General features: G+C 38.0%; 1 protein-coding gene across 1 annotated transcript; it reads left to right on the top strand.

Annotated features, from left to right (window-relative positions):
* Nucleotides 1–2,202: 2,202 nt before the first annotated feature.
* LOC145781624 (ras-related protein Rab-22A-like) lies at nt 2,203–6,150 on the top strand. The gene is made up of 2 exons (XM_082593299.1): nt 2,203–2,414; nt 3,845–6,150. Exons 1-2 carry the CDS (start codon nt 2,203–2,205, stop codon nt 4,344–4,346), a joined length of 714 nt encoding a protein of 237 aa, XP_082449425.1. The 3' UTR covers nt 4,347–6,150.
* Nucleotides 6,151–12,996: the final 6,846 nt, after the last annotated feature.

Genomic DNA, 12,996 nt, shown 5'->3' with positions numbered 1-12,996 from the left:
TCTACTGCTATCCTATTGTCGGCGTGTTCCTTCAGCTATGAGATCATGCAAATAAACAAACTTACAATGGGAAATAAGCCTGCCTTTAAAGTACAGAAAGGTACTGCACTATAGCGTTACCATGAGTAGCCATGGCGTAACGTAGGCTACTAAAAAAAGAACATTTTAGGCAAGTCAGCCATCCCAAGCCTGATTGGTTATGTAGGCGTTGATTGCAGTCAATACACGAAATATTGTTGTCACATTTGTTATTGGAAAATTTAAAACAAAGCAAGCTAATTCAGCAGAGCTTGCTACTAAACTTGTCAACTTGTGCTACATGAAGTAGTAAAAGAAACAAAGAAGTTTATTACTGCGTCGCTTTGTCAAAAAGTTGTGTGCAACTGAGATAGGAAAAATGCAGTGGTTAGGCTATCCTTGAATAAAAACGGTTAAAAAGACGAGTCGAATATTAAATGTTTTGAAGATTTTGCATTTCCTATTTCAATCATAAGCAAGCTTACCTTCTACCAGTAAACTTATTTGGATGAATAAATGCCAACGATAGAAAGAAATGGAGGAGTTGCTGTAGACAACCGGTCAACCATGATGTTTCGGGATGAAGACGAGGCTTTTTTGAAGCAAAACGGAGAGATGAGATGAATAAATGATTAGAAATAAAAAGTATAGTAACTTTTATCGATAAAATCTCCAGGTAATTTTTTTTTCATACTTTACAGGCTAACTAAATTACATAACCTACTGCAAATATTGAAAAACGAGCCACATTTTTGGCTACCAGTGTTTAAAAATATAAGTTATGAAAATGCAGTACGAACAGCTCATGATCAAGAACAATGGCGCATTGTATCCAACCCTCAATACGAGGAAGGAACATAATGATGATGATGATCTAAGCCTAGCCATAAGGATGGTCCAAATTGTGCAGTTCACTTTTTTTTTTATACAAACTTTTGAGTTTAAAGAAAATCGACTGGATCTTTGCATTGTAGTGTTGGCCTGTGCCACAACAAAGGCAACGTCGTATCCGGTTTTGGTTCAGAATGAGTAAATGTCACGATTCCTTCTATTTCTCACACGTAAAAAGACTTTAGAAAGATTGATGACGTAGTTTATTGGAATATCAAGCGTTAAACAATCAAATAAATGATCGAATAGTTGTACTTGTGAGATGATAGATGAAAATTCTTAAACTGACGAATGGTTCATCACTTCCAGCACATAAAGAAATCAAATGCTGAACATCAAACGCGTTCGTCGATTTCAAAATAAATATACCATACTCCTTGCAAGTTGCAACAGCTACTTTACAATTAGCAATGACTTCCACTTTTACAATCTATTCAATACCGGCTGGAATTCTACAATCGTTTTCAATATATACTTTTCATTACTACTTCTAATCCTCACAATACACAACTCTCAACATAACTCTAATAAAAAAAATCAAGTCACGTTGCTATTTATAACAGGTGTGTTTGTATCAGAAGCTTCCAGAGACTAGGGTAATACTACATCACAAGAATTCATTCTTTTGATCAACAAGGCAAAAAAGTTTACGGAATTTTACGTACACAGAAACTTTCTAGAGCAAATTTCACAATAACAGATTGCGTAGCCTGACTAACGGTTATTATCGGTCAGTAGGCTAAGCATCGAAACACCATAACAAAATGACGCAAGAAAAGAATTTACCCATTCTAGAATAAAAATGTAGTCTACCGCAAAACTACGCATATTGTTTGTGACAGTAAGTGTGTGCGCAGTGCCACACAGCAGACCTCTTCGAAAAGACGTGGTTTTGGCAAAGACAGATCGAAACGAATTTCTTGCAAAGAACTTAATGCAGCAGCAATCAATAAGTTTTTAACTCATAAGCGCACATAGACTTGCCGCGATAACGCAGTACTACGGCTTGGGCCTTAGTTGGGTGCGCCACAAAGTTTGACAGTCATACATGCTACATTGTGACTCGGGACGGTGCTATAGTCTACTAGTTTAAAATACGGCGGGTCTTACTTCAAAGATTTAGTAAAACATTGATTTTTTACTGAAATATTTGTTTACAATTTGTTATTTTTGAAAGACAAATGGGTCACTGAAAATCTGTGATTAGTCAGTGGTTTGCCATCCCTGCCCTAGGCCTTAGCCCATGCTCTTTACGTTCCTAATCAAATTATTACTAAACAGATCATCAGTATGATGACTAATGACAGTCATTGTCGTATAGTAAAAGTCTGTACATTGGGATGTACCAAAGTAGGAAAAACATCTATTGTGTTGAAATATGTGAATGATACTTTTGATCCTAATCAACGTCCAACGCTGGGAGCATCTTTCCTTTCTCGAATGATAACTGCTCCAGGAGGAAATTTATACAAACTACAAATATGGGATACAGCCGGCGAAGAAAGGTCAGTTGATTTTTAATTGTGACTTTCAGACTTTTACAGCAGTAGCCAGTAGCGTTGACAGGAAGGTCCAGGGGATACTTTTAGACTAGTTTCCGGGATAATTTTAATTTAATTTTTTCAAGGGCCTGGAAGCTTGAAGAAACTACCGTATGTTTTTTTAGACATGGTACGTTTTTCTTAGAAGTGCTTTTCCAAATTGTCCTCTTAACGGTCCTCAGAGAATGGCAAAGCCTCCGCCAAACTAAGAGGAGCAGCTGACTTGAAGACTGTATGTCACTTCGCTGCTTTCTGTCGTCTGTTGTATCGCATATGTGATCGCAGTGTACTGTATGTTATCGCAATGGGTGCAAATAAAAGCATGATTATTCTTATTAAGCTTGTTCGCGAGAATCTCCTATTCAAGATGCTTTGACGAAGGTTCTATAAATCTATACTGTATGTTAAATTTAAAAAAGTTTGCCCACCGGATTCGCAAAAGTTAAGAGCACAATGCTTAAACAACAAATAAAATTCGTTTTGAGCATTTGCAAAGCTCATATTCAAATTACTCAGCAAAGACTGCTGGTGTATATGCAATGTCAGCACAAATTCAACAGACACTCATATCCTTTGCCAACTATATCGTATCACTACATGTCTTTATCTACTAGGCTACTAAAGACGATATACTCGATGGCTTAGAAAACATCGATGATTTAGTGATTTCACCAACCATGCATAAATTGTGGTTTAAAAGTGAACTTTATGTCGAGTAAGCGCTACGCAACATTGCAACATTATGAATGACAATATCGTACTAACAATTAAAAATCTGCTGATTATTCTATAAATATATAACATAATCTAAACATTCAGTTATTACTAGGCAACTATACTAGCCTATTAAACTAATATACCTTTAGCACCAAGAACATATATTTTAGTATTTTAACTGGATCTCGGTTGAGAGACATGGATTTAACAAAATAACAGTTAATGGGATTTGAAAAAGTAAAGATTTTGTGATGGTTTTTTTTTTCTTGCTCAGAAAAACCTAAATGAAGGTTTTGGGAGGCTTAGCCTACCTCCAAAAAAACTTTGAAAAACGTTATTTTTTTGCGTATTTTGTAGCCCGACAGTGCTTGCACAGCTCAAGAATACAATTAGCTTGAGCAAAATTTTCAGTCATTACGATATTCAAAACTAGGACGCAAAATACTCTTGGAAATTGTTGTTCTAGCCCACTGCAGCAATACGTGGCGTATATAGAAAGTTAGTAGATTACAGTAGTGTTTGCCTACTATTATAGCGTCTATTAGGCTAGGGCACTCTGCAGTTATTTTTGATGTAGACTTAAAAAATATATGTTACAAATTTAAAATGTAGTTCTAAAAAAAGTTAATATTTTAACTTGAAATTTATTGTAATCATGTGGCTACAATATATTGCAGATTCAAGTCGCTAACTCCAATGTACTACAGAGGAGCTACAGTCGTTCTCATTGTGTACGACATCGCTAATAATGCATCATTTACAAAAGGGGTAAGAGAATGGGTTGAAGAATTGCAGACGAAGGGTCCATCGGACGCACTGTTAGTCTTAATAGGAAACAAGTTGGATCTAGCATCTGAGAAAAGAGAAGTACTACAGACAGATGCAAAAGACTTTGCTGACAGTATTGGAGCAATGTTTTTCGAAAGCAGTGCAAAAACTGGCGAAAACATTGAGAAAATATTTTCCAACATTGGCAACTGCTTGGAAACTCATATATCCGAGAGATTACAGGATGACTTACCATGTGTTCCACAAATAGGAAGAAAGGCTGAATTGTCTTGGAGTTGGAGGCAAGGCAGAGGAAAGAATGATTGGACTAAACAAGCTACCGTCAAGTTGCACAAAAACGACAATTCAAACGAAAATGCTACAACTGCTACAAAATGTTGCTCATCTTAAAGTAGCCCATCACAAAACAAGCAGAGCATCCAGCAAGAAAAATGTCTCAATTAGTGTAGAGCTGGCTTGTTTAACTGACTGAACTGAACGTGGCAAAATTTCTTTTTGCAGTATTTATTACACCTTTAGCTTTGCTTTTATCCTTTTAAAATGCAATTACGAATTTGCACTTCCAGAAAACTTAACAGAAGCTGGTACGGCCACTGGTAGGTCGTGAAACTATTTTATTTTACTTTTTTTAATATAACAAAACTTGCTCAAATTTTGAGCCAAGTGGTGGAGTATAGCTTTGTCCAGTGCCGTTATACCACGCATTTCATTTGGTGCTTAGTAGATGTATCATGTGACCCCCAACAGTGACATGGTCAGAAGCTTGTTTTCAAGAGTAGCATTTTCAGGCCGCTGAGGGAACCAAACTCCACTTGTGCATATTAGAATAAAAGTGGCCAACGCCTATCAACCATAGTCGCTTTACAAGATGTTTGACATAAGTGATTTTGCTTTGCCATAGCTTTTATTTATAAAACTGTAGCCTAGCCAATTGCAACATATTTCAGTTCCTTGTTAAGAAGTTAAACATATTGTATTTTCTACTTAAACACAGTGCAAACTCCTTGTAAAAAGAGTAAAATATTTAGGCCTACAATTGAATATCTAGTCCTTTTTCTTCATCCTGTTGGCCTCTGGAGATCCTTTTACCACTCCAGATTCACGATGTTTCCGTACTACACTGGATGGTTTCTAAAGAGCAGCAGCCAGTCTTTGATTTTATCATCCAAGACGCGCAAACCTTCCACTCCGTTAGGTGACTTGACGATTGTAGCCTACAATCGTTGATGATGTGGTCTGCAGTCTGTTTTTCAGCTCGACATCCACGAGATAAGGATAAGGCCATTCTCCTTTGGTGCATGGTTGAGCGGAAAAGCCCAGTTCAAAAACATTACACTTAAAAATTATGCATGTTGACAACATCACTCAAAGTTGGCTAGTTTAATAATTACCCACTGAAGCGAGAACTACCAAGTTAAAGAAAAAAAATCGAAATAAAGATTTAGAAAAGCTTGCGGTAATCGTGCCTTCCTGAGCAGCCTTCTCAGGGAGTCGCAGGAAGTGCGTTTTAAATATCATTTTATTGAAAATGTTGTTGCATTTCGAATACGCTACTGTAAACTATACAGTTCGCACTTTGCAGTAAGCTATTTAAAATATCTGCCTTGTAGCTATGGGTTTAGTTTCAAGCATCTTTACTATTATTTTTCGGCTTGAATTGTGCATGCGTTAAAAATACTGCATTATGCTCCATAAAGGTTTTCATCGTTACATTTTGGAGTCTAAAAATTTTTATGTCTTAAAACTAAGGCAAAAAATGTCTCATTTTTTTCTTATCAATTAAGCACAATGTTACAATAAGACTCTCAAGTGACATGTGTCAGGTGATGTTGATGGTTTGACTTTGTCGTGTAAATGTGTGGGCTGCGCCTATGACGCTCTTACAAAAATCTTCAACAACACAAGATTGGTAGATTCAACTGGAAATGGTTCTTTCAACTGAAATTCACGTGCTATCGTTTTTTCAGACTTGCAGTTTAAACTCGCAAATCCAAATTTGTGGTGTGCTTGGTCACGTGATTGCTATCTTCTTCAGTAAATCGCAACAACAAAACATCAAAAATTATCATGTTGGTTTGAATGCAATATAGTACAAACACATCCATTTTCACTCGAGTCAGTTAATCTTAAATAAGTAAAAAAGCGATTTCGATCTGCTAGCATCTAGCAGATCAAACCGTTGTGTTACGAGAGTGGTGTCGCGCAAACATTTAGCAAGGTTTAAAACATCACAAAGAATGCGAGATGTGACAACAGCACGCTCTACAAACACTGTGACACTGTAACACAAAGTTTCATTTTCAACAATCGGCTGTTCAGGGTAGTTGTGAAGACATGTTTAGTCATAATTCATGAAGAGTTTTCAATTTCTTGCGCCCCCCTTGTGAGCCTCACACGCCCCCCAAGAGAGGCGCACCCCCCAGTTTAGGAACCACTGTGCTAGATCAATGGTGCCCAAACTGCGGGCGGTAAGAATACTATCTGCGGCCCCCATCTGGGGTCTGGCCGCCAAGACGCGCAAAAAATAAAATGCGGCAAAGGGCAAAAAAAAAGAAAACTTTGGGCACCTCTGTGCTAGACCATCTTCAGTTATGCTGAAAGCAATAGAGAATGTGAAAATAAATTTGTTTGTATTACAAAACATATATCGTAGCCTGACTGAGTGGTTCAAATCAAGTAGACCTATTGTTATGGGTTTGACACCTGCCAGACAGGCCCGAATTTAGGGGAGGCAGAGGGTGCAGGTGCCCTGGGCCCCCCACTTTTAAAGGGCTCCCCTACGTGGAAAAAATGTGATTTTGTGTTATTTGTTTTCCTTTCAGCCTTTAAAGTTTCTGCAAAATGCTGTGCAGTACTGGATTAATGCTACTGTAGACGTAGAGGTGGCTTTTCGCGCCGACGGCGCGAAAAAAATTTTTGCACGGGGGCCCCCCGATCTAAAAGTGCCCCGGGCCCCCATCAGCTAAATCCGGCACTGCTGCCAGAAAATATTTATTTTATTTTCTTGACTTGAATGCATGTAGGTACAATGCAATTACAAGCCACAAAGAGCTTTCTTGATGGGGGCAGATCCAATAAAGGCTTACAGCAAATTTTAGTTAATGTCATTGAAGTTAGCAAATATCTGGAAACTCCTTCATGATTTGAACGAAAAGAACAAGGAAACGGCAATTCGATGAAACGAATGATTAGACAGCAAAAAAGACAAGGCATGAAATCGACTTCTAGAATGGCAAAGAGGGTTCACACGAAGAAGAAGAATTTTATTACTTTGCTATTTTTTTACTTTGCTGGTTTAGACATAGTTATAAAGACAATTGACCAAAGATTGAAGCTATGCATCTGTAACGGGCTAACAGTTCATGTGGCGGATCCATGCGGGACAATTGCCTCCTCCCTCCTAAAACACAGAAAAGATACTTTATTCACGGTTTTTGTGGAAGATCGGATTTATGTAAACCTGCACATTATTGTGTTTTATTACTTGCTAGATCTGCCCCTGAGCAGTAGACTACCACAGCATAAATACTTACAGTTTAAGAGAAAATCTGTCACAGAAAATTTTAAGTTATTGCAACATCAGAACAACCTTTGGTTACAGACGCATGCAGAAGACAAAGGTATAAACGGCACTGATTTGAGCAGAACTAACCACAATAGCTTAACGTAGTTAAAAAATTCCTAGTTCCAACGTCCATGACACCTTGTGTGCCGTCGTTTCTGGTAAATGTTGTTGTGCTGCAAATACTTTTAAAACTATGTGCCAAACGTTTTTAAACTTTTCAATTACTTGTCCGCCCCGTTAGTTCAGTGTTTACGCGCTCGACTCAAGATCATGCGGCACTGATTCGGCTTTCAGGGTGTGCGCTTGAGCAACGCATTCAGGACTGCTCTCTATTCAGCGGCACCCAGTGAATGGAATAATTCTGCGGCAACAACACTTCAACAATCGGAAAACTTCACTCTGTCAATCTCGGTAACCGGCCCTGTGTCAAGAGCCTCTACAAGTAAGCGAAACTGCCAGGAATAACCGATCAAGCCTTTGTCAGTCCGAGGATAAAGATTTAAAACCAACCAAACCTTTTGAAATTTTACAGAAATATTTTGAAACGTAATAAAATTTCGCTTTGGTGCAAAGTTTTCTAGTTTTTTTTTTTTTGCATTAAGTTTCTAAGTTAACGGTCGCTTCGACCGAACTAAGGCAATCTCGAACCCAAAGAGCATGAACTTAGTCACGTGCATCCTAAAACCGAGAAAAATCTGTAAATTTTATTGGTTTCATTAAAATTTCCTCTCTCGCCGGATCACATTGCGATAACCCGGTGGTTTCCAATCTCTTTAGGCTTACAGTGTCCTTCAGAAGATAAAAATATTTTGTGGCACCTCGTGGTAGAGACCATCGATCTTTCACCTCGAATGCAGCAGGTTGTTGAAATAAACCTTAATCGTTTCATATCAAACACTTTAAATTTAAAAAAGTTTGAAACAACAGTTTTCAACCGTGTTCCGCGGAACATTAGTGTTTCGTGAAAAATCGTCGGGTGTTCCGCAAGAAATTTGTTAGTTTAACTGGTGTTGCATGTAGTCTAAGCGTAAAACGTATTGACCTGGAATAAATTGCGACCTTAACAAATTAGGTATCGTTGGAAAGCTTAACTCCTCTAGATTAAGATTTTCACTCTCCTCCAATCAGAGACCCTTGGCAAAAAAAGTTATGGCCGTTTTTGAAGCAGCACCTTGCGCCGCTAGTGGCGAAACTGTATTTTTCCTTTTGAACAAGTTTTTAGGCTCATTTTTAACTTTTTTCCCTATGTGTATAAGAAAGAGACAACTCACATTTGATAAAATATTATTTATATTTAAATGACGTCACTCTGACGTCATCAAATTAAAATTGCTTAGCTATTACTCTCAGCCCATTGATAATTGCAGATCCAATACATTTGTTCTAAAAAATCGTTTTTAGACATGACGGAGCTTCATATAATGATTCAAGGGGGCATTTTGACCCCAGGTCCGGTTTAATGACGAAATTAAACGCTACAAGTGGCTAGAGTATATTATGGGCATTATACAAAAAAAGCGAAAATTTTTAAAACTTTACTTCAATAATTATGCCGTGGAGTGTTTTTGTTTTATTATCTTTATCCTGCATTGCGGGAAAGCGGACTTGAGCGCTATGCATCGGTGTACGCCTTCCGACGTACACCTGACCCACGCTGCAGCCGACTGCAAGGTCTGTTTCCGGTTGTCTACTCTACTTATGACTTAAATTTGGTACTACCCATTACTCGAAATCGATCACTGGGTAGAGGCAATTATCGTAAAGTTTCTTGCCCAGAGAAACAACAGCAAGTGCGGGTGGCTGAAGTCGAACATGCAGGCTCTCGACTGCGAGCCCAACGCGCTAACCACTCGGTCACTGCTGCCAGTGCCCAAGGCGTGTAACTATTGTTCTTGTCGACGGTGAAAATTCGACTCACACTGCTAGTGGATATGCCATGTCTGAGGAGTACAGCTCAACTATCCAGTGGAATCTTTCGGGTAGCTCAAATTTGGGCAATAGGCTACACAAATAATAATATTTATTTGCATCAGACAAAGCTGTCAATATACAAAACAAAGAAATAATACACAAACTGCAAATGCACAAATAACGAACAACAACAACGAAATAATACACAAACTGCAAATGCACAAAATCTCACTAAATAGGCTATCTAATGTTACAAGTTTACAGACAATGGTACGGTAGTGTTGCAAGTTAGAAGAACTGAAAGTATTCAGAACGATAAAAACAATCAGATGACATGGCAGCCATCAAAACTAGATATCAGCATACATAGAATTATTATAATGAAGACGATAATTTGATATACGATGGCAATCGGACCTCATCAGGGAGGCAACAATAGAGTTTGTTTGTTTGTTTATCTTTATCCTGCATTGCGGGAAAGCGGACTTGCTATGCATTGGTGTACGCCTTCCGACGTACACCTGACCCACGCTGCAGCCGACGGCAATGTCAGTTTCCGGTTGTCTACTTTACTTATGACTTAAATTTGGTACTACCCATTACTCGAAATCGATCACTGGGTAGAGGCAATGATCGTAAAGTTTCTTGCCCAGAGAAACAATAGCAAGTGCGGGTGGCTGGAGTCGAACATGCAGGCTCTCGAATGCGAGCCCAACGCGCTAACCACTCGGATACTTCGCATCTTCCAACAAAAGAAAAAACATATTTCCGAAGTAATGCATCAAATGTTATAATGTTGCACAAGACTTGATGTTCACGTACGCTATAATGTTTAGGCAAATTGTGTATAATTCTAAATACATTATTGAAGGCAACACGCAGGCGATTAATGTTACGTTGATGATAATTTTCCCACAGATGACATGCATACATTGGAGTACAATATGAACGGAATAGAACGTTTTTAATATCACTGGAGCACTTGTAAAATTTTGATTTTAATTTGTTGGCAGAACAGATCATTTATTGAAACATGATCAAACCGTCGCAATCCTCAGGGCAGTCTTCTTGTACACAACTGAGATTGCAACAAGTTTCCCCACGACACTCTCCACATGCTGTACGCACTTTAAGCCATGTTTTCTGCAGCTGCAAGACATTGTACCACATTGATTTTTTGTTCCTTCTTTACATTTGCATCGTACAACGTTCAATAGCCATTCTGGTGCCGGAGCTAAATTGGCCTTTATTGGCATAACTGCACCTGCTGTCCTGCTGCGTCAGCTTTCCATCCCCATTGTGCGAGATCCAAGATTTCAGTGTCAAGATGCTTCCACTGACATACCTGAAGCAACAGTTTTATATCAACTTAGATAAATCAAGCAGATTGTTGAAATTCAAATACATCAGAATACATCATCAAATACATCAGCAGATTGTTGAAATTCTTCCTTCTTCAGGTAATTCAACATCTTTAGCTTTCCTAAGCAACAAGACAGATGACATAATTAATCATTGTCACCAAATAATGTGTGCATACACTCCATACATTGGCATTCCAAATAAAAGTATTACAATATTAGAATAATATTGAGTGGATTTGGTAATGACTGCCATCTGAATTCTTGCATATCTTTTAAAAGCTGATCAGAAAATGGTAAAAATGTACTTTCAGACAAGCATGGTAAGCATTTCAGAAATATATAAAACACTGTAACAAACACTATAGATAAAACACTGAAAGCAAGATTAAAATGTACTGCTACCAAAGCTGATTAATTATATTGGTACCTTGTTGATATATTGCAGAAGTTGTATCACATCCACTCCAAGCATGAGCAAACAGCAAGTAATTTTTGACACACCTCATGCACCTTACAACTACTTTCGCTCTCTTCTTTTTCTTTTAGATATTGATAAAGATGAGTGTCACCAATGTTTTGTGCATAGCTGATTAATGTCTTCAGTCCACCTCGTTTCACTTCTTGTAGCTTTGATAAATTATGAGATTGGCATTTGATGCATAAACTTTCATTATAAAAAGCTTGATTGATTTTCCATTATTCAATTATCTCCATAACATCTGAAAACTAGTCTATCAATTCTAACTGTTTAATAAACTAAGCTATACAACTTAAAAATCATTACTGGTATTTCATAAAAATCTTTAAAGCTGTAAAGAGAGAAAACTAACATCAGACCTAGGAAAAAAATGGCCACACAGAACATTTGCTCTTTCAAACTTAATCTATATCTGAATATGCTATAGCCTTTACAGGTGGTCTCAGAAGTAACAAGAACCATAGCTCCTACTGGTAGGCTGGCCTCCTTATTTAACTGATAGTGTGTGCAATTACCAGAAAACGTATTGTTGCATGGATATCACTAGAAGCTACCAGGTCTCAATAAACACCCTTCCTTTGTCAGTTTGTGCACCAGTATACTGGTAACAGTGGCCTACTACTACTACCATACTGCATTCATTGGTACAAATACTTCACACCTGCATGCAATGCCATTTAAAATCCAAGATGTTAAATGAAAGAGAACTCAACTAAAGGAACAACAGTAAATTCAAAAATTTAACATAAGCTAGAGACGATAAGACATGCTGCATGTAAAAAACATTTAGACCTGTTTCCTTTAACTTTCATCATAGCCCAGCATACCGTACTGTACACTGTTATAGGCCTAGTGCACCTGTGTAATGTGTATCGCCTGCTGCCCGGTATCCTATCTAACGTTTTGACTTCTGTTGCAAACCAAATTAAATGAATAACCTGACATAACTTACGGTACCGATAATGATGTTCTTGCAAACAGTTCCCAAAACAAATTAAACTACGGTAGGCTTGCCTAGTACGGTAGTCAGTTCTGTAATATTTAGGCTAGTACTGCAGCCAGTGCAGAGTGGTAGATCAAGAATCTTTGCTGTTCCAAACCTACTCAGTACTGCCTAGTTACTTACAAACCTCATGGCTATTTTTTTTTTCTTTTTGCGCAACGCTCAGAGTTCAAGATGGATACCACTACATGGCTAATAAGCTGGTCAGTGGTCACCGGAGCAACTTCGACTGCCAGAATTTTACGGTAAGCACTTTAACGGCAAAATTTCTTTAACTGTCGAGAAAACCTCGAGCCAATCAGAAGCTACGTTGTCCGTGACGTAAGAACGTCAAAATCATGAATGATCATCATGAAACTCAATAATTTAGCCTACTTGTTTTGTCAGCTACATGGCGTGTGTCAGCTACACTTAATCTAAATCAGGGGTGACGAACCTTTTTGCGGTCGCGGGCCACTTTATCAATTACACATGGTTATCGGGCCACACAACTTAACGCTTGTCAATATTCTATGACGTCACATATTGGAATCGACCAAAAATACAAGGTGAAGTTGGTGAATAGTGTTTTAACAACTTTGCCTTATAGCTTTCCTTTTTCTAACTTTATACCGTACCTTGAAAGTTAGTGTTTAGGGCAAGAAAATAGCAAAGGAAAGGTGTACCAGTGAATGCATAATACAGCTTTGAGATGTCTTTAATGCATGAGCGATTGTTAA

The sequence above is a fragment of the Aplidium turbinatum genome, chromosome 13 (genome assembly GCF_918807975.1).
Source record: "Aplidium turbinatum chromosome 13, kaAplTurb1.1, whole genome shotgun sequence".
NCBI classification, from domain to species: Eukaryota; Metazoa; Chordata; class Ascidiacea; order Aplousobranchia; family Polyclinidae; genus Aplidium; species Aplidium turbinatum.
Note: the sequence above shows the minus strand (reverse complement) of the source record. Positions and strands in the feature narration are given on the sequence as shown.

Excerpts from the sequence above, each read along its gene's own strand:
- LOC145781624 (XM_082593299.1), top strand. The coding sequence starts at position 2,203 with ATGACTAATGACAGTCATTGTCGTATAGTAAAAGTCTGTACATTGGGA. Across the intron at positions 2,415-3,844 it reads GATACAGCCGGCGAAGAAAG|ATTCAAGTCGCTAACTCCAA; the intron begins GTCAGTTGATTT and ends AATATATTGCAG.